This window comes from Poecilia mexicana, unplaced genomic scaffold, assembly GCF_051168715.1.
Source record: "Poecilia mexicana isolate PSO_F unplaced genomic scaffold, ASM5116871v1 scaffold_23, whole genome shotgun sequence".
Lineage (NCBI taxonomy): Eukaryota > Metazoa > Chordata > Actinopteri > Cyprinodontiformes > Poeciliidae > Poecilia > Poecilia mexicana.
Window position 1 is genome coordinate 11,981,466 of NW_028263392.1, and position 22,661 is coordinate 12,004,126.

Consider the following 22,661-nt stretch of genomic DNA (forward strand, 5'->3'; position numbering starts at 1 on the left):
CAGAACAAACAAAAATAGGAACTGTTTATTGTTGTTGTATCTTTTTATAAGACACAACTGTGTTGACTGTTGTACTTGTTACATTGCACTCATATTCATAAAATCATTTTCTGAATTTTTCTTTTTTGCACATTTGATTTCTTTTGTGGAAGGTTATAAAAAATGTCTTTTTTATTTTACTGGGCACAACTTTGTATATTCCTTTATCTTAAGCTTATCAAATGAGTGCACTATACACCAAGGCAAGTTTTTTTTAAGCACTTGTGATTTATTTTTGGGAATGTCAAAATAATGGATTGTTCTTTGTTGGTGGAAGAGAAAATAAATACATTCTGAACAAAGTGTAGAGTCTGTTTATGATTTGTTGTTGCACTGTAAATAAATTGATTTGCAATAATACAGAAAAACACTGAAATATATATGTCAAGAGTAATGACATTTGTACTCTTATCAAATTAATACCAACTGCAAAAAATAGCATATTGGTAGGAAAACTCACAAATGGTTATCTGTTAGTAGTAACATGATTAAAACATTGCTTGTACATTTAACATTCATGTCCATATATCAACAGTTTCCCTGAACAAGTAAGTTGAATAAAATAGAGAACCTGGAAATGTTGGCACTATTTAGTGTTGTTTTGAACAAGAGGCAAGTATTTTGTAATAATAAATAAAATTAAACATAGAAATTAATAGATTGACCTTGACTTCAACACTGAAGGAAACTAAAATGTATTAGTCTTTTTAGAAAAAAATAGAAACACATTTTAACTCATTCATGCATTTCGTTTTACAATCACACAGTGTTTACACAGGACATATTGACATATCTGACTTGATAAATGTTTTGTGGACCTGGGGGATTTATAGAAACTATTCCCCAGCTCATCACTGATCATTTGACGGAGTGTTACATAAAGATTAGTAATTGCATACACATCATGTATTACCAGTCTGTGCTCAGTCATGAGTTCAGTGCATAAGTGAAATACATCAACATCACAGGGAAAGTCCTTGAAACGACATTCTTCTATACATATTTCCAGCTTTGTTAGATCAGCAGACTGTAAAAAATTTGAAACCCCATACAGGTTGGGAACACCATGCATTTATGTGGGACGACTATGTGGAGCCCGAGGATTATTTGTAGATCGTATACGATGGTCATTCCATGCATGGACAACTTCATCCAGCTCCACCTGTTTGATTAAAAAATGGGGAAAAAAAATAAGAAAATAGAAAAAAAGTGTTAACACTTTATTTGAAGGGGGTTGAATAAGACTGAAACATGACATAACACCTGTCATGAACATCAATAAGTCTTCATGAATAGTTATGACTGTTGTCATAAAGCTTCATTCGGTAAATAATGACACTTTTAATACAAAGTTGACATTATTCTAAATGTCTTCATTATGACCACTTGTCATTAATCTAGACAAAATGTCTTCGTTATGACAACTTGTCATTAAGCTCGCCAAAAATGTCTTTATGATAACTTGTCATTAACCAAGAAATCATGATCTGACATTTAAATTTGTTATAAAAGTATTACTGATTAAACTTTAAAAATTAGCTTTATGTAGTAATATTATAAAGCTCTGCCATGTTTAATTTAAGTTTGATAATTGCCACACGACTTCTCCAAACCCCTCAGGTTTGATACATCTGCTGACTTCGAACTCAGCCAATTTTTCCAAGTCAGTCAGCCACCGGTTCCACTGTTTTTGGAAGATTAGAGGTATAGGATCATCCCAGCCCCATTTCATCCTGCATAACTCTTGTAACAGCAGTTTGGCAGGAAGAATGAGAGGTGCTAGGAATCCTAGCGGATCATAAATGTAGCTGACGGTGGACAACATACCTCTTTTAGTGGAAGGCTTTTCTTTGACCTTCAGCTTGAACTTAAAACTGTCTCTCTGTGCACCATTGTAAACCTAGTGCTCTGCTAGCGGTAGCTCATCACTGTCCAGATTCAACTCACAAAGAGTCTGGGACCTGAGCTCTCCTGGGATACATTGGAGCACTTCTCGGCTGTTGCTAATCCATTGGGTTAGCGTAAACCCTCCTTTGCTGCAAATAGCTATTAGATCTTCGGCCATGGTAACTGCACTTTCCTCTGATGGCAAACTTTTTAAGAGGTCATCCATGTAAAAGTTTTTGTTGACTGTTCATACAACTGAGAAGTTGGACTGATTATCCTCAGCAGTCTTTCTGAGAGCATAGCAAGCACAGCTCAGTGAGGAGACTGCACCAAATAAGTGGACAGTCATACGGTATTCCTCAAGGTCTTGTTCTAGATTACCTTGAGGCCACCACATGAAACGTAGAAAGTCCACATGCTCCTCAGCCACCTTAACCTGGTGGAACATGGATTTTATGTCTGCCATTAATGCCACATATTCCTGCCGAAACCTCACTAGAACCCCCACCAATGAGCTAGATATTTTGGGCCCTGTAAAAGCTGACTGTTAAGAGAGACCCCTTTATACTCTGCCCCACAATCAAACACTACACGCAGCTTATGTTTTTGTGGATGGTATACACCATGATGGGGTATATACCACACCTTGCCTTTTGCTGTTGTCAGCTGATGCTGTGGAACCCTTTCTGCATGTCCACTATCAATGGCACTTAATGACTTTGTCATAACTGTTGCTTGTTTCAGTTTACTTGAGGTAATAGTTAATATTAATGACACTGTAATGACACTTAATGACGTCATAACTGTTGTAACTTGTTTCACTTTACTTGAGGTAATAGTTAATATTAATGACACTAATGACACTTAATGACTTTGTCATAACTGTTGTAACTTGTTTCACTTTACTTGAGGTAATAGTTCATATTAATGACACCGTAGTGACACTTAATGACATTCATAACTGGTGCTACTTGTTCCACTTTAGTTGATGTAAAAGAAATTGTTAATGAGTCTGTTATTAAATCATTTGACCGTGTAATAAAGCTTAGTGAAATCTTTATTGCTTGTCCTACTTGTTTTGCTTTATTTCAGGGAGTGGAAATATTAATCATTGTTTTGTTAAAGCTTTTGCTATTATGACAAATTCATGTTAGATCATGATTTCTTGGTTAATGACAAGTTGTCATAACGAAGACATTTTTGGCGAGGTTAATGACAAGTTGTCATAACGAAGACATTTTGTCTAGAATAATGTCAAGCTGTCATAACGAAGACATTTTGAATAATGTCAACTTTGTATTAAAAGTGTCATTATTTACCGAATGACGCTTTATGACAACAGTCATAACTATTCATGAAGACTTATTGATGTTCATGACAGGTGTTATGTCATGTTTATGACAGTGTCATGACAGTCTTATTCAACCCCCTTCAAATAAAGTGTTACCAAAAAAGTCATGCTTTTGTATTATTTGGAACTTATTTCAAAATTGTGTGCTGAAAGCAAGAAGTAAATTTATAGGACCTGTATTGTTTGTAGGAAACAAAACTGGATCAGTGATTTGTCCAGAAAGCTGTCAACAAAATAGCCATCGGCTTTAAACTGGTCGAAATGGTCCATCCAAAACTGGGCACATTCACTTCTTAAAGTGCACCACCATCGCTCTATCCTTTGATTTCCTGTACTCGGACCGAGAATAACAGAGTCAAAACCATTTTCATCCTCGTTGTTGTGCAGAAATCTTTGCATCGCCGCCACATGAGTGTTCTCTGTGCCATGATCCATTTGTATCTTCTGTGGAAATCCATTATACTCCATCACAGCGTCAATAAAATAGCCAGCAATAATGTGAGGGTCACCTGTGCATCTGGGCTTTGTTCTGTCTGTTTAACTGTATGTTCTAAACTTTGAAAACTTAAAATAAAATTTATTTAAAAAAAATAATAATAATGTGAGGGTCACTATTGGTTTTATAGGCTTCTAGCCAGATCATTTTCCTCGATGTGCCAGACATAGTTTGGTACCTGACTGACACATAAGCGTCGTCTCAAGCGATTTTGTGCACGCAGGTCAACCCCGTTGGGATCCAATAAGCGCATCAAAAGACGTACTGTTTCCCTGTCTGTGACTATGCCAGCCATCCAACATTTCTGGTTCATCCACCTGTAGCCGTGCTGTCTCCCAGATCCTTGTAGTTGTTCCTCAATAAAAGAGGCCACTTCTGCAACATCTGTCTTGTTTTTTCTACGCCACAGGCGCTTCTTTTGCAGTCTTCTCTCCAGTGTCCAGAGACTTAATTTAACATTATGGGTTTCTTCCAAAACTCGCAAGATTTCAAGATTCGTAAAACCACTTCTGAAGTATTGCTCAATGATATGATCAATATCCATTTCTTTCTATCAAGTTGAGCATATCTCAAACTATAGGGCCAACTCAAGTTATCTCATTATAATGAGATGCTATCTCATTATTATGAGATAGTATCTCGTTATTATGAGAATTATTTTTTTATTTTTTTAACAGAGTGGCGGAAATGGGCCTCCATAAAGATCTAACACTGAATTAGTGTTAGTAAGTGTTAAATGATTAACTCCAGCAGATTTGATATTTGACACTTTATAAGAGTTAAGGTACTAACTCTCCAAAAAGAGTTAAATTAACACTTTCTGGTGTGGACCCATATAGACACTTTAAAAGTGTTGAAATCAAATCTGACAGTTAATTTGGGCCTGCTGGATTTGGTGTGTAAGAGTAAAGAAAACCTGATGAACTAGGAGAGAAAGATATGAGGGAAACCATAACCGAACCTAAATAGAAACAAGACTGATCTAACAATAAGAACTAAGGAACACACAGCAAGAGAAACTAGAAGATCTAAACAAAGAAATAACCCAACTAGAATTACTAAAGAAAGATACAGACTCAGACATGGAAGAATAACTGAACCTATGGTGATCAAATTAAGAAATAAACATTACTAGAAACCCTGCAGGGAGGCTGAAATAAGAAATAACTAGAGGGATAAAATAGAATTAAACTATAGTCATTAAAGAAGGCTTGACATGGACTCAAACAAGGAAAAGCAATAATATAATTCTAATTACACTAAATACCTCTAATAATATCAAAAGGACCATGAAGGGCTAAACTAGCAAGTTAAAACATGAAACTAAATAAAATGAAAAGCAAAACAAACCCAAAAACCCAGTGTCCTGACAGATGTCTGATTATATAATTGTTTATTTTAATCAAATAAAATATTTATTTAAAAATATAATCTTTCATTACATTTATGTTTATTACCTGAAATATTTAAATATCAAATTTTTACTTAAAATGTGATTCATTTCTTCACCTGTTTACATGTAACTTGAAGTGCTTGAATCAAACGATTCATGAATGTTTAATACATTAAATTATTAAATCAGAGAAAACAGTCACTTCCAACTGTACACATATTTCAACACAAATGGTTCCTGTTCCTCTTCAGAGTCTGGAGCCTTGCTGAGCTCCTCTCCTGGGGTTTCCTCCTGAGCCTCTCCAACTTGCTCCTCTTCTGTTGCCTCCGCTACTCTGTTTTCATTATTTACCTCTTCTGGGGTAAATCATGTAACTCTGTAACTTGTTGATCCACCACGGTCTTGCTGTATCGCCTCTTTAATTGACGCGCATGTCGGTCCGATGTTGTGGCGTTTACCTCGCAGTGACCCATATTCAGCACTGGACCCCAGTTAGGATTGAGCTCATCCATTTCACACGTCTGGGGATGTTGGAGAACGTAATATCAGGACGTCTCAACCGCTGACACCAGGACATTCGTCGTCTTTTCGTTAGCTCCGATAGCTTAGCCTCCTTGCGTTGTTTTCAAGCAGGAAAATAGGACATTACATTCAATAACGCGGCAAGTTCATGCCATAGCTAAATTATTTTTTGTAACTTGGATTAAAAAAATCTGTGAGACTGTTGTTTTTGTCGGTTATGTTTAACAGAGAGGATCCCAAAGATGGCGCTGGTGTCCCTCTGCCTACAGCAGCGACGTCACGTTCCAAAGCTCTATTAAGTGCTTGTAAAAGATGGGAATCAATGACAAACTACCAAGTTGGAGCTTAAAATGTTGTTGTAGATGTTTGTTGAAAAAAAAAAAAAACAGTCGTAGGAAAATGAATCCGGACTATTCCTGTAGAGTTGTTCCAGGGTAAAACATGGCTGCCATGACCTTGCCTCCTGTTTTCTATGATGAGAACCAGCTAAATAAATCTGTCCTGCATAAATTTAGAAAGTCGATGAGCTGAGACACACACACAGCAGCAGTGTGTGTTATCTGGTCAAAACAGGACCACATTAGTTGCCTACTCCCTGACACTGAACTCTGAGCCATTTATCTTGGGGGGTCTCTGGTTACTGTCGCTGCACTTAGAGCATTGCGACTGTCAGATTTGGGAAACTGTATCAGCCATGGTGCAGCACTCTGAGCAGATATATGACGGGGGAATGAAAAGTTGATGTGTACGTCGCTTTATTTACTGTTTGTGGAGTGATAAATAGTCATGGGTGTTATGCTGCATTGTAGATTCGGTGCGATACACTATAGGATTAAGCTTGAAAGATTCAGAGTCTGCTGTGATACTCAGACTGATACTATGCACTTGTTTTATTCAGTGGATTTTTTTTTCTAAATCCATTCATGAGGCAACAGGAGGAATAAGTGAGAATGTTTACTTGTTTTGATTAGATCTTGTTTGCTGTTCACAGCTTTTGTGTGATTCTAGTTTTTTCTTTCTATAAAGTTGGAGGAATACTGATTTCTGCAACTTTTCCCCCCACTTTTTCTTTTGTTAGCTTACCTCAATCATTCATTCATTCATTCATTCACACCCTTTGAAATCTCAACAGAAGTGGTGTTCAGTTTCTAAGGCCTGGCTGAGGTGTCTGTGCTAACCTCATTAATTCAGCTTATTCTCGCCTAATTAATCTTTGTCAAAGTAATTACAGCTATCTGGAGTTACCAACACCGTGCTCCCTCCATAGATGCAGCAATCTCAGATTGTTTGTTGTGGTGTAAAAAGCTGATGCAATGCGAATTAAGTTTGCACTTAAATGTGGTGCAGAGGAAATTAATACCTTGAAGTTACAATTTGATACGTTTTAAAAGGGGATGCACCATATTATCGGCATGGTATCGGTATCTGCTGATATTAGCTGTAAAATTTAATATGACTCAAAATAACTCACCGATATAAAATCCATTGTTTTTTATGTGACGAACCAGTGACAATGAATGTTTGAGTGTTGTCATTGTCTTGGAGAGAGCAAATGTCATGAATAAATTTGACATTAAACATAATGCAAGTTGAAAGTGTTACATCATTTTCAGCCTTCATTTTAGCATTTGCATTTGCTAGCATGCTAAATTGACAAAGATAATGCAGTATTTTATTTCCACAGTGGAGAAAGCCACATAGTTTCAGTAAGTAGGTATAGGACCAAAATATCGGTATCGTTATCGGCCAAATGAGTTTTAGTACATATTGGCCAAAAGTCCATTATTGTGCATCTCTAGTCTTAAATTTGATTTTGAGATTTATAACCTTCACCTGGAAAACATGTCTATTAAAAAAAAATGCTTCAGCTACATTAATTAGTCTCCCAAGCAGCAGTGAGTTTTCAGAAATGCAGAATAATAGAAGAATGAAGTCTGTAGTCACATTGGGACTAAGGAGGATTTAAAAAGGTTTTGTTTCTAGCTTTCTGTCTGCTGTCTAACACCTTTTCTGCTCTCTTTGTTCCTCACTCACACATTCTCATTAATTTTTCAGTGTTTGCCATCTCTCAAGCTGGTGGCTATGCAAACTACAATTGTACATGCAGATTGGTTAATCACAATGGCACCTGTTTAAAATAGTCACATTTATCCAGGTATGCAAATTCTCAGAGGAGATGGTTATGACTGCAACAAGCGGGTAATTTTATAATTAAGTATCAGTTTTCTAATTCTCTTTTTTTTGTGTGTAAAAACAAGTCGTGCAATCGATCAGATTGGTTGTTCATTTTTAATTTTGGCTTCTACTTATTACAAAAGTAGGCTAAAGGTACATACCTTTGGTCGATATTTAAGGCAATTTACTGTTCAGTTCTGGAAATGTATGTATGTATAAAAGAAAATAAAAACAGAATTTAGATCATTCTGTTTGAAAGCACTTTTGTATTTATCCAGAGATTAAATTTTTGTGAGTCTGCTTTAGTTGAAAACTTTGTTGCTGCTAACTTTACTTTTAGTAGGAAGATTTAACTTTGTTGGTAATAATTCTACCCTAATCAAACAACACTGTGCTTGTGGCCAAATTTGTATTTTTGTTGATTTGCAGTCAGAGGAGGGGTCAAAATCATTGCAGGCTGCTGTGAGCACCTGAATTCTTGAATGACTTGTTGACATGTTGTTGCAAATGGTGCTACTAAATGGGTCGGGACAATAACAGGATTTTCAGTAGAGCGTTTCAAATGTTACAGGATGCATCAGGCTTATATCATTTGGACTATACCTGCTATCAGTGATCAGTATTCGCATGAATTCCTCACCTACATCTTATCACACAAACACAGTGCTGTCCTTCTGCTCCGGGTCCATTCAGTCTGAGAACCCTGTTGAGTGCCGGGTCACAGAAGCGTGATTCCCCGGTGTTGTTTGACCCCGTTTTGCTGTTGCAGCCCAACCCCGTGTGGATGTGGGTGCATATGTGCATACTCTGTTTCCTGACCTTGGCCAAGGATCGGTTCCTGTTTCTGTCAGCTGTTAGCTCAGCTGCACGCCACCTTTATTGCTTTCCCGCGTCGAGCCAGAGGGCTCGGAGCCAGAGCTTGTCACCGTTTGGCTGCTTCCCATTTCTCCTTAGCCGTTTCACTTTACCTCACCCATCTGCCCAGATGGTGTGGACTAATTTAAGAAACTCAGGCAGTTGGACTAAGAAACTACACAAATGCAGACATGACTTTTCGCTATCCTCGTGTGATGGGGCACTGTATCAGAGGCAGAACTGGAAGAGGTCCCAGAAAGAGCAGATGCTGTGATCACCCGTTTCTCTTCTGGTCCTGTTGCTCTCACTGCCGGACCAGCAGCTTCCACACTGACACCACGGGACGCAGGGCAAAAGGACGGGGCGGCTTACCTCCTCTACAGCCATCCAAAAAACAATCAGTCAATGAAATTATACCTGTACATAGGCATGTCAGGGTAACACATTTTGCTGGACGATGACTCGAGAAAACTATCCCAGAACTTACTGCGATAAACGATAACGTTGTTGTTTTGAGAACATTTTCAAGTAATAGTGGCATAAAAATGCAAGAAGACATTCTCAGTGATCAATCCACTTTAAACTCTAACGAACATTTAAACACTGGAACTGGAAGACATTTGAAATATCCAAAATAAAGGAAGAAAACAACAGAAACAACAAATAAAATAAATTATGACGTCTCTGTAAACAAAATTACCTTTCAAAAAAACGGAGTGTTGAGACCAAAACACCAGACTGAAAACTTTTATCACTCAGTTTTTGGTAAATGAGAGAGAAAAACGATAAACCAAACAAATGAAGATTATTGACTTTCTTTTAATTTATCATGCAATTAATTGATCTATTGATTATTGTGACAAGCCTACCCGTATGTTTTTAATTTCACAGCAAACAGGTGAAAATAAGGCAATTTGGACATGCAGCCACACAGTTCAAAAAGCCTCCGACACTAAAGTCTTTGCGTCAGTAGTTACAGAATAGTAAATAACATTTTCATAAGCATGGTGGTAAAAAAGATGAGTTCAGAATGTCACAATAACAAATTTTATTGGATAAATTGTACCAGAACTTATTGCAATAAACAATAACGTTTTTTTTTTTTTGAGACCATTTCCGGATAATATAATGGGAATGGCATAATAATGCAATAGCACATTCTGAAAGAGCAATAAACTTTAAATTCTAATGAACATTTATCACTCTTTGGACATTTTAAATGTGGAGAACAAATTAGTAAAGCAACTGAACCAACAAATGAAATGACCTTTCAGTTATCCTGCAAAAAAAAGGGATAGTTGAGACCAAAACACCAGACTGAAGACTTTTGTCATCCAGTTTTTGGTAGAAAGAGACAAACGAGAAAAACAATACATCATGCAAATGGGAATTAATGAGCTCATTCTAATTTATCATGCGATTAATTGATTAATTGCTTATTATGACAGGCACATTTGTCTCAACTTTTCTTATCAGTCTTACATTTGATAGTCTTAATTTTAGGTCTTATTATCTGAACTATACCCAGACTTTAAATTGCTGTCTGTAACCTTATTCTGAAAAACATTAGATGTAAACAAGACAGAAAAAATGTATATAAATGGAGTCTGCTTGACTTATTTCCACTCTGATTTCCCTCTGTGTATTAATTGGCCAAGGTTTCGCAGAATACAGAATACAGAATATTTTAACGAGAGACGTTTGAAGGGTAAAATGAGGTTGAGCTCCTTGCAGATAAACTCTAAGTGCACACACTTAAATAACTCCAGTCAAGGTGGTTTGTTTTAATCTGGTTTTGTGGCTGTGAATAAAACCCACAGCTGCCAGAGGGGCTGGAGGCATATAAAGTTCACCAGTCACCTTTAGGCAGAGTGGACTGGCAGCCTGTGTTTTACTGTACCAGCATTTTGGTTGGAATCTGCATATGGCACATTGATGAGATTATAAAGTCCCCAGATGCATTTCCTAATCTTTTTTAGCAGCTTGTGTCTTTTTAGAGATTAAAGCTGCACTTTCAGTGTGGCGGCAATAAAATGAAACAGTTGCATGAAGACATTTTTCTCTGTTTTAGCCAACAGGAAATTCAAACAATTGGGTTTTATCTGACCATATTGTACATTACAGAGTGATGTTGTTTCTACTAGACTTTCTTGTTTAAACCCTCTGTCCAAGTTAAAATGTATTTAAGCAACTACTTTTGAAGTTTTTAGTGTTTAATGTTTTGGAAAAGTTCAGATCCTTTACAAAGTTGGACAAATTTTAATTTAGCTTTGTACTTCCCAAGAGAGGAATGACTGTCCTGATTGTGAAGATAGTAACTAATCCATGTGAAAACGAAAACTCTCCAGCTTAAACATTTCTCAGTCCAGAAAGAATATTCTTCCTGTTGAGAACCTCGGCCTCAGACTCAGGGTGCATTCACACCAGCCTTGTTTAGTCCACTTTAATCGAACTATAGTTGATTTTCCTACAAACTCCAGTTCGTTTGGGGAGGCGAGAATTAGTGATCAAACTCTGATGCAGATCAAAAAAGCGAACTCACCTCTGGCTAAGAACCTCGGTCTCGGTTGTGGTTGCAAACAGACTGGAGACCGCTCCAAAAGCAGGAAAAGGGCAGGGCATTCTGGGTAAATAACAAATGCATACAAGCACAACGCTAGCGGGAGAAATGGTTCGTGGTCTTTTACCAGCGACGAGAGCAATTCTATAACCAGTTAAATCTGATGCTACTGCATTTTTGTTAACATTTTGTGAAGAAGGAAGTTGCGGTCATGTATTCTTCTGAGGTTTTTGTGTCGGTTCCTTCAGTAGTTCTTGGTGCAGCGCCACCACGAGGAGGGGAACAGGTTTCTCACAGGGTTTGGTTTGTTTGAAACAGTGCAGTGAAAATGCTGCAATTTTGGTCCCTAATTGAACCAATTCTACCAGACTATCAGGAGTGAAAACACCCTTAAGCGAGCTGTCCTTCATCTTGGTCATGACTTGAAGATGCCAGCAAATTAATATCTTAACAGAGTCCAGAGTCTGGGAACAAGCTCAACGTAGAATAGAAATATTTGTCAGAAATCCTAAATTAGTCACAATGTTTTCCCAACAAAGACCAGGCGTCTCATTGTCTCTGCTTACATTAAGACCGAGAACCAAACTGAGTCACATTAAACATGTTTTTTTTTAAGGAAATCATGAGCATATTTACTGCTGCCAGGCTGTTCACACCATTTAGTCATAAACATTGCTTGTCTCAAACAATTAGTGCTGCTGCTGCTGCTTCTGAGCTTCAACGCTCAGCAAGGCAGACAGATCTGGAGCAGAGTGAGTAGAAAAGCGTGAGGAGCTGTGCGGGCTTGTCGTCTACTTAGCCTCAGGAAGCTTCTGTGCTTGTGCGCATTTTCTTCTCATCTTTAACGTGCTTAAAAAAAAACTTGTTCTCATTTGTAGAGTCCTAAAAATGAAATCTTGCTTACAAAACCCAGATTTTGGATGGGCGCTTTATGAAAGTGGTTGATGGGTTTTTGCTTGGTTAATACTCTTGTCGTGAGCTGTAGCTTTATATTACAACAGATGGTCTCTATGGAGGAGTTTCTCTATTTAAGCAAGCTTGCCCTAGAAAAGTCCATGAGCCTGATTATACAGAAGGAACCGCATTACCCTGAACCAGAATGAGACTTATGTGATATAACCTTGAATAACATCATATTATATTTTCACAAAAAAGTTAAAGCAAAATGTATATCTAGATTAAATTGCTTTGGTTTGAGATGGATTATTGCTGTTAGAATAATTATATTTATTTCAATGGATATAAGGAATAATGTAGAGTCAAGAAATGCCACATTTAGTGATGTCTGATAAAATGCCATGGGACTTGGTTATAATTAAAAAAAGTAATCTATCTTTCCCATGAGTGATTAAATGATGCTGCGTTTGTGCACATCAGGATTAGCTTGTTAAGTTCTGTAGCTAATTGTTAGCAATGAATGAGATTTGCATAGACATTAGCGTCAAGCTAGCCTTCTTTTCTGACTTTGGACACATGAAGTTGTCTGGTTATATTATGGTGACTGAATATGTACGGTAAGGTTTCCCCCAGAAAACTTGCTAATCCCGCTGAATTTTTGAGTTAAAAAAATTATTAAAGTTGACAGGAAATTTGAAAATATCACTTGAAGATTACTATCTGAACACCAACTATAAAGTCTTAAAAAATAACAGGAACCCTGTCTGTGTCTAGTCAGGTCTGGTTTCACTGGTTTGCGGTAGAGATTTGAAGCATTCATAATCTTAAAGACAAAAGATAAATTGATTTTGGTCCTTTGGCTTTGTTTTTTGCAACATGTCCTTCTAAAACCAAGACTTTTCTATCTGGAAAATCAATAAATACAGATGAGCTGCTTTCCTCTGCTTACAATCTTAATTTTAAGAAAACATAATCCTCTGCACACAGCTCTTTACAGCCATAATGGGCACGAGATGCTTGTTTTAATCATGTATCCTCCCCCAAACTCATTTAATATAAAAATGTATTCTGAAGATTATCCAAAGCCACTGTGGGTCTTTGGCAGTGAGCATGGTCAGACAGAACGACTTATGTTTTTCTTTTTTCAAACACCGTCAGTGATTTAGAACGAGGGAAGCTTCTTCAGGTCCGTACTCCATGTCTGGTGACGCCTTCCCTCCGATTCCCTAATTGCATAGTATGTTTCCTCTCTCTTGCTTCTACTAGAGAGGTGACTTAAGCAGCTTTTCTCTTACCATCACGGCTGTCACGATGCCTGACCGCCAGGAGACGACTTGATCTGAGACCACTGTGTCGCATCAGCTTTGGGATGTCAAACCTGATTCAGAGAGGCTGGCCGGGACGTCAGTAAAAACCTGTCAGCTCTCATCACAGTCATGCCTGTGGTAGCATGAGTTGTTTAGCGTGGGTTTCCCACTGAACCGACCGTACAGGAAAGCATCAGCTCCGCATCCAGCAGCAGAAAATGTAGCAAAACCTAATGTTAAATACTTCCTGTGACCCAGCTTTTGTACCAAAGTGTTAAATAATTCTTGAGAATCCTTAGGATGTATTAATAGGTAGTTATTTCTTGAATAAAAACACTTAGAGCTCATTAGATCTCTTTTCAGTTCAGTTCAAAAATACCCAAAGTAAAGTTAAATGTCTTAAATATCTTCAGAGGTATTGTACATAGAGGATCTCCTGTAGCAGTCTGTATTGAAGCAGTTCTGTTGAAGCCTCTGACTGTAGCATGAGGATCTCTTGAGGAGGATGTTCAGGGTCGTCTGTAGAGTTCCTCGTTTTATGAATAATCTGTTGTGGTTCCACAGCAAAACAGAACCATCCTTCTTTCTCACCTTGTTTAACCTTTTTTATTTGCTAGCTCTGATGCTAACAACTATTTACTCAAATGAAAAAAAGTGTAGATGACAAAGTTGGTGTTTAATCCTAAATTCTTCGCTTAGGATTTTGTAGACATTGGATCCTGTTTTCTACTAAACAGAAAATAAGATATTGAACCAAAACAAGAACTATGACATCTAAAAGATTCTCTAGAATCCAACAGAAAACTCCAAAATCCTGCTTTTATACATGAAAGCCATTTATCCTTTTTGACTTTTCTGTTTACAAAAATGCTGTTTTTTGTAATTTCTCCCACCATCTAAGGCAGAACCTGCTGTTAGTTCAGCCTTGCTTTTAAAAAGTCACCTCTATTGACGATGACAGAAGAAGAGGGGAGGCGAAGCGTCCCTCCAGGCTGTGGGGGTTGTTATGAAACATCCTGCATTAGACGGCGCCATTTTGTACCCAGAAAACGAAATGGTGCCATTTATTTTTAATTCGGAAACACTCTGGATTCTAAGCAGTGTGTCTGCGAGTCTATGCAAACTTAAACTTGGTGATCACAAGGTTTCCCCCAGAAAACTTGCTAAGCCTGGTGGGGGCGCTCTGCAGTCATTCATTCAGTGGCCCGACATGTTTTTGAGTTTTGAAATGTTTAAAGTTGACAGGAAATTTGAAAATATCACTTGATTATGTGTTACTGTAAGATTAATATCAAAACAACAACTATAAAGTCTTGAAATATGCAAACATAAAAAAAACAAAAACTTAAATGAATAGACAATGCTAAGCCTGGTGGCCCGCCAGGCTTATAATACACTGGGGGAAACGCTGGATCACAATTTATTGGATATATTTTCATCTAAATTTAAGTGCGTGTTTAGGATATTTTAGAAGCGGCACTAAAATGTGGGTACATTTATTAACTTGTTTTGGATTTTACTTGTTTATATTTTTGTATATGTTTGAGGCAACTCACTAATATTTTAGTGCAGTAAATGTATTTAGATTTTTAAAACAATCTCCATTTCTGAAGTTTGTAAAGTACATTTGTGTTAGTTTTGCATCTAAGATGATAAAAGTAGCTTAAAATGTTGATTTACTTGGAAAATAAGAATTAAACCTGGTGAAGCGGTCGTTAAAAAACATAAGTTTCTCCATCTGCTTAAAAAATATCTCCATCCAGTAGATTAGGGAACATCGGCTCAGATTTCATGAACTTCTTGCGTCGGTAAATCAATATCATTTCTGGTGTCATAAAATGACACTGGGCTAAACAGGAACTCCTCCAGGTCAGACATGCAGAATCAGCTCTTCTTTAGCGTGATGTAATGCTTCTTTCCACTTCCTTCCCAGCAGTATTTCACATTTGGGTTCAAGTGAAGCTCAGTTTAATCTCCGTGCAGCAGCTCAGGGTGAAACATTTCTGACCCAAGGCTACTGCACTGAAGAAAAAGAAAAATGCAAGCTACACTGAATAGAAATTATTCCTTCCTTTCATGGTTTAGGAAATAAATAAAGTTTTAAGTTTATTTCTGACCTCATGCTGAGCTTTTACATCAAATATTACAGCCCGGTTGCTAATAAATGAGGTTTTTATAGATGCTAAAATTAAGCTAGCGTTCTTTTCTGACCTCTCCAGGTGGCAGTGTGCATGCAGGTGTGTCTGGTTTGATGAATTTGGAGGACAGTGAAGCATCCAAGCTGCGGTTTTGTTTGTCGATTATTTGTAGGCCGTATTTTCTCTGCTCCTTGCATTACGTCACAAGCCAAAATGTGACTTGTGACGACTTTTCAACAAGCCCACTTCTGCGTTGGCTTCTTTCAGCGCATTATGATAATGTGATTGCTGTAGCACAACATCTGCCAGGTGCATAACAACATGTTTGTGTTCAGCTGGAATTGTCTTTGTGGAAAACAGTTTCTTGGTGCAGATCCAAATTCATTAGGTGTTTAATACATAAGATAAACGGCGTGTGTGTGTGTGTGTGTGTGTGTGTAGTTGATTTTTATGCATTAGCAGGACAAAACTGTGTGTGTGTTGAATAAATGCCAGATATAATTGTGACTGTTACATGAGCAGCTTTTTTCTATTGTCTCATTTAGTTGGTATCCGTGGGCAGCACACACCATCTGCAACTTTGGCCCCGTCCCACAGTCTGACACACATAATGAAATAAAACATGTCATCTTCCCTGTTTTTTTTTTTTGGTGGAGCTAGTTGACATATAGATACAATTGCAGCTCTTTATCTTTATTAAAGTTGCTCTTTCAGACTCGGTAAGTCCTGCAGCTTCTCTTCTGGCTAAATCTAGAAAAGAAAAAATATCTAAAATTGGCTCCCAACTCCCTTTGCACTGGTCAACACTCCATACAATAAAGTTGTATGGATGCTTTCTGTCAGGTTGAGCAGAAAGCATCCAGCTGCACATAGGCAGTAAATAATCGGCGCTCCTATCTGCCGGCTGCAGATGGAAACGGTCCGGCCTCCTTCTGCTGTTTACTGCCCTTAAATATCCTGGTCCAGACGCTTGCTGTAAATGTCACCCCGTTGTAGCTCAACAAACAATTAAAGAGACTCATCTGTGCTTTCAACATGTTGAATTAATGTTGTAGGTCAACAGTTTTCTTGTTTTGTATGAATTTCATGTCAAAACTGCAATAATATGCCACCCTGCAGTGAGCAGAGATAGGAAAAGTGGAAATAAATGTCGATTGTGTCTAAGTTGGGTGCTGTTTTAGGAAGTTGGAAGTTTTTCCCAGTTGCAGACCTTGACTGCAGCAGGATGCATCTGCAAGGTTGTTTGAGCTGGAGCTGTCCGAGCAGGTGTAGGAGGTTAGCGCTGGCGTTTTCTGTCATGAAACGCTAGAATCACTGAACCACATGTTCTAAACCAGCTTGTTAACGATGTTGAATTGTGACGTTATCCAGTCTGCTTTTGGCTGTGGCTTCATATCAGATGTAAATGTGTGGTTAGCTCTTACCTTTTCAAAGCTGTAGACTCTGTGTCCATGTAGAACGCTGCCAGCCTCTTCCTGTTTGCTGTGTAAATCCCTCACTGCTTTGCTTTGATAGGTTTACTGCATAAACAGGTTTACACCCAGGCTTTATGTTTGTGATGACAGATTAGAGCTTCCATTTGATGTTTGGTTCTTTAATTTGGTTCCTCAGGTCGCTAATGTTAGCTATGGTATGCTAGGCGATTTGTTCATGTCATAAACGTAGTTGAAAAAAGTACAAATTGAGCAATAATGGACTTAAAAGTTACTTGTAATTTAAAGTGTACTAAGATAAAAAAACACAAAAATACCAAGATTCTGTGTGTTTGCAGCTTTTATTAATCTCATCCATGCCCATGATTAGTCAGAGTAAACTTTAGGTCATTTCTGTGCACCATTTAATCAGCAAAGGTGTAAACATAGATGTTGGACTGTGAATGGATAGAAGAAGTGCTAAAGATTAATAATCATTTTCTATTTGTTGCAGTGGCTGTTTTAAGGATCGGGAGTTCCTGACGTCACAGCCTGGATTTAAATCCTACATGAAGTAAGTGTTTAATAAGCCAAACAAAACTGAACATGAAAAGCAATTGGGCTTGAAAAGTTTAACTTTTCTTGCAGCATTATGAGGTTGCACTCATAATTTGCCTCTAAAATTAATTAAAATGAAAACAATTTGACATCTTGAGAATAAATATGATTGTACAAGTCAGATTTTATTTCATGTGCTTTACAAGGATATAAATAATGGCCCAAATTACAAAAATCAGTGTGCTGGAAGCCCAAGCCTATATTTATATATATTATATATATTAGTAAATCAGCAGTGATGTCACCATATGATCCATATTTTCACTCAAAATACAACCTCTACAATCTACCACTTTTTGACATGTCAAACCTTTATTTTGGTACCTTGTTTCCAGTGCCATGTACTGCAAAGTCTTTATTCTTTTCTCTTTACATTTCATGTATCAACAATGAGTTGGCAAAATATCTATGTACATTTTATAGTTGGATAATGTTTCATCCAAATAATACAGTAATACTGCGTTTAAAATAGTACATCTGCAAGGTAAGAGAAGAGCCCCATGAGAAATGGAGGTTGACCTGACCTAGGAATTAGCAAGCAACCTGCAACATTCACTCTCTGTACAAGTATGAACATTGAAACTCAGATTTGATTTATTTTTTTGTTAAAGGACTGCCATCATTCTCAGGCTCAAAGTTTTCATCTCAGCATATCATAGAAAAATAATGTAACATTAAGACAACAGTAGACAAGAATTGCACAAGGATTATCATCATGGTAATATAATACTCTCATAATAAACATTAAAATGTCGGGCAATACGAATATTTTTTTTTAACACTAGATGCTGTTTTGTTCACGTCGGCTTCTCATGACAAATCTGTTGCATCTTTAGCGTGTTGTTGCAGCAAATCCAATCACATTTACACAGTTGTGCATATGTTGTTTTTTTTTATTCTGACATTTAAAGAAAATAAAAAGAAATTAGCCAGCCAGATATCCTGGAACCCATGCCAAAGTGTTAAACATGCCCACTGATGTCCTGTTTCCGTTTCCAGAGTTCAAGCATCATGCCTCCCAGGTGGGCTGCATAAAACCGATCCCACTAGAGTCGCAGATATTGGAGGCTGCTTTCAAGTAAGTGTACATTCAGAGCAGACGGGTCGTCTTATCGCAACGCTGTCCTGTTAGTGTGTGTGGATGGGTGGGAACATTTTGTAGTCAACTTTCAAAACATTGTGGAGCAGCGTCCATGTTTGTTTCTAAAAAGTGAGCATGAGGGTCCGTTAGCAGTCCATTTTGCATTGTAAGTGTGACAAGGTCCATGAATAGGGCTGGCTACATTCTTTGCATTCCACAGTAATAGACATGAGCGTCCGCCATTGCCCTGCAAAATGAGATGACATCACTTATCCAGAGAGCCCTCACACCCCGCCTCTCCACTGGCCACCTTGCTCAGCAAATCCAAAATGGCCATCATGCGTCCCACAAGCCACATGCTATACCGTCTACACACTAGTTTCTTTCCCCATCCCTTAAATAAACTCGGAGCGCCTCGGTTTGTCCTGAACACAAACAAACGTGTTGAAATAAGACCCTAGAAAAACAAAAACAGTAACATCTGCCTGTGTCACAGGTCAAGTTTAAAGTCTAATTTCACAAAGAAATTCACAAGTTTGTTAGTTTCTCCAAAAAAGTAACTTGATATCAAGAATCAAAAAGTTAAAATACATTCTAGTAGCCTGCTAGCTGAATCAGCTTCAGTCAAAGTTATGCTGTGCTACAGCCTCTCTTTTTTAAAAAAAATGCTGTAAAAGCTTGTTGTCCCGTTCAGACAACATCCCTCGTCTTTGTCGGCTTAACAGACAGCTAAAACACTGTTACAGCTCTTAGAGCAGTACTCTTTGTTAAATCTTTAAAGTTGTCAGAAACAGTTAGGCGAAGGGGCTGATGTGAAGAGTACGGAAAAGGATTAGGGAACCTGGGGGGGGGGGAAATAACAGTTCTGACTTTAATCTCAGAATTCTGAGATTCCGACTTTTTTTCTCAGAATTTTGTCTTTAGTCTCAGAATTCTGACTTTCTATAATCTAGATTTAATTTTCTAAATTTTATTTCGAGATCAACTCTAGATTTTATTTTTTTCTAGATTTTATTTCGAGATATAATCTAGATCAACTCTAGATTTTGGTTTTCTGGATTTTATTTTTCTAGATTTTATTTTCTAGATTTTATTTTCTAGATTTTATTTCGAGATATAATCTAGATCAACTCTAGATTTTATTTTTCTAGATTTTATTTCAAGATATAATCTAGATCAACTCTAGATTTTATTTTTCTAGATTTCGAGATATAATCTAGTTGTCTTCTAGATTTTATTTCGAGATATAATCTAGATTATATCTAGAGATATAACATAGATATCTTGAGATAGATATAATCTAGATAAGAATTCTGACTTTTTTTCTCAAAATTCTGGGATTAAAGTCTGAACTGTTTTTAAAAAATTTCCCAGTGGCCCTAATCCTCTTCCGTAGAAGAGAAAAGCGAGGGATGGAGCTTAAAAACGGAGAGATAAGAAGCTAAAGGCAGAGCAACTGAACAAAAAAAAAAACAAAAAAAACTGAGCTGACCATCCCCCTACAGGTGGAGTCAGAAATGCACCACTACCCTGGGTTCAAAGGTCATGCGATAGCCCTGCAGGCAGGAGGACGAGGCCTAGGAGAGCAGAAAGAAAAAGAGAACGCAGCGCCAATCGTCATCATGCAGTGGACAGGCTGCGCTAACAGGGAGAGGGGGGACGAGGTGTAAAGTATTTGTTTTTCAGCCGGTGAGGTGACGCGGCGGCGTGCGTCGCTCGTGCCCAACTCCGGGGCCGGGCCCCGATACAGGGCAACTTCTGAAAGGCACACACACACAGGAGTGGACAAGGCGGGTGTATGTTAGAAAATAGTGGTCTCGTACTTGGTGTTGACTCCTCTCTTTGCTTCCTGTCCAGGCTCCACAATCCACGGCACGTTAGCATGGCCCTTCTGGTCCATTGACGGCTGCTCCATCTGGACAAGACAGAAAATCAGACATAAGCTAAATAAAGTCCTGTTTAACTTGCAGCGTCCTCCACTATGATGAACATCCTCTAGTTTGAGTGCAATTCGTTGCTATGCACTGGGACAGGGCGTCCTGACCTTTTGGAAAGTAAACAGGCCTCCACTGCTCTTAACAGTGGACATGAGCTGCTTTTGGCATCAGACTCGTGAATCTACACAAAAAGAAAAAGCAGCTAATGGCTACTGACAAGCATGATGGGAGATCTGTGATGCCGTTTCTCTTCCAAAAGTCCAAAGAACCTTTTTGGTGCATACAGAGGCTTTTTATTTACACATCTGGTGGACTCTGTACATAAACAGAAATCTGATTACAATCTAGTCAAAAGAAGTGCTAACACTTTATTTGAAGGGATGCATAAGACTGACATTAACACCTGTTATGAACATAAAGGAGTACATTAATGTTTGTGTCATGAGGGGTAATTTGGAAAATAATGACACTTAATGCAACTTTTAAAGCAACGTTGCAGCAAGTGTCATTATTTGCTGAAAGACACTTCATGACAAGAGCCATAAACAATCATAAATACTCCATGTTCATGACAGGTGCTATATTTATGATGGTCTCATGCACACTCCTTCAAATAATGTTGCCAAAGAACCAAACAAATGGTTTGTAAGAGAAAATTAAACTTCTTCCACGACTACCATGATGTAGAACTCGACCCAGCACAACTGGAACCAACATCTCGTTTTTAAATTATGGACTATTTATTCTTATTAAACATGGGGAACCAATGTTTAGTTTTATATTTCCTTCTAACTCATGTAAAGCACTTTGAACTGCCTTGTTGCTTGAATTATGCTATATAAATAAAATTAACTGACCTAAATCTTCCAGGATTGTTTTGGGTTGAGCTCAAGAGGATCCAAAAAAAACGCTTAAAGGTTTATGGATGCCCCAACTACATATACTGCTGTTCAATTGACAAAAGCCATATTAAAACCTCTACAAATGAACCTGTTGTGTTTCTGGTTTTTCAGTGATATTTTAATGTTTATCTGTTCGACTTTCTGTTCAGGGGCTAAATGGAAACTGAGGGACACAGAACAGACTGAAACACTAAAGCCGAGGCAAGACAAATAGGTTAGCTTTTTTTTTTTCACAGCTGTTACTAAAATATGAATATGGATACAAGAAAGAGAACAGGACAAAGAAAACTGCAGTTTTGAATGGATAAACTGTGGGAATAAAGAACAGAAGAAGGAAAAGTGTGAAGGACCTGGAAGTGAGCTTTGTAAGGAAGATGGAAGAGTCGAGGGGGAGGAAGAGGAGGGTGAAGAGGAGGCCGGTGGGGGGTGTAAATGTGGCCCAGTGACCAGCGGCTGGAGGGAGACATGATAACCTACAGGGGCAGAGGTCAAACTCGTCAACGTGGGCGAGCTCTACAGACACGGACATCAACAAGCGGCACTGCAAAAACCACGACGACACAGCAGCTGCACTCAAAAAAAAAAAAAAACCCACAGCAAAAACCATGGCAACGACATGGCAGCAAACTCATTGCCTTGGCAACAGCGTAGGACAGCATCGTTACTGCAGTTCAGCCAAACCCAAGCTGGAAAAAGCAACGTTACGCCACATTAATCCACCAATTTCTGCAGCAACAGCTAAAAGGACTTTGGGACAGCAACAAAACAAACAGAGTTTGGGAAACGAGTCGCTGCAAGGCTGACAGAAAAACTCAACCGAAAGTGAACATTACAATCCCAAAGCCAGAAAATCTGATTTCATGTGAATTTTTGTTTAGGAGGGAAAAATAATCAACAGAAAAATTCCTACTGCTACATTTATCTTGTTTACTAGAGAGAAGAATGGCAGCTAAAGGAGCAGCAGGCTAACTAGCCTAGCCAGAGAAAATCTACTCAACAGGCACGATTTCTTCTAAAAATTGTAAATTAAGCAGATTTTTCTGTGTACATTTGTAAGAAATAACTGGAAAAGCAAAATATTTTAGACAATG

At 38.0% G+C, this 22,661-nt stretch overlaps 1 protein-coding gene and 1 long non-coding RNA gene across 7 annotated transcripts in view; one reads left to right on the plus strand and one right to left on the minus strand.

The window, feature by feature from the left end:
• The window catches only part of LOC106914485 (uncharacterized), a 29,539-nt gene extending 11,933 nt beyond the window's left edge, over positions 1-17,606 (plus strand). Inside the window, exon 3 of the long non-coding RNA XR_001417605.2 lies at positions 17,547-17,606. This is a non-coding gene — a long non-coding RNA (uncharacterized LOC106914485). The remainder of the gene's footprint in view (positions 1-17,546) is intronic.
• Positions 17,607-17,754: 148 nt separating this feature from the next.
• anks1b (ankyrin repeat and sterile alpha motif domain containing 1B) overlaps positions 17,755-22,661 on the minus strand; it is a 191,871-nt gene continuing 186,964 nt past the window's right edge. For 3 of the 6 annotated variants that reach the window (XM_014981300.2, XM_014981297.2, XM_014981298.2), the window contains exons 27-29: positions 21,921-22,043; positions 20,555-20,646; positions 17,755-18,978 (exon numbers count right to left, since the gene is read on the minus strand). In XM_014981300.2, the coding sequence (XP_014836786.2) occupies positions 18,930-18,978; positions 20,555-20,646; positions 21,921-22,043 (264 nt within the window). In that variant the 3' untranslated portion in view covers positions 17,755-18,929. The remainder of the gene's footprint in view (positions 18,979-20,554; positions 20,647-21,920; positions 22,044-22,661) is intronic. The other 3 variants (XM_014981304.2, XM_014981303.2, XM_014981302.2) reach the window with 1 other exon arrangement.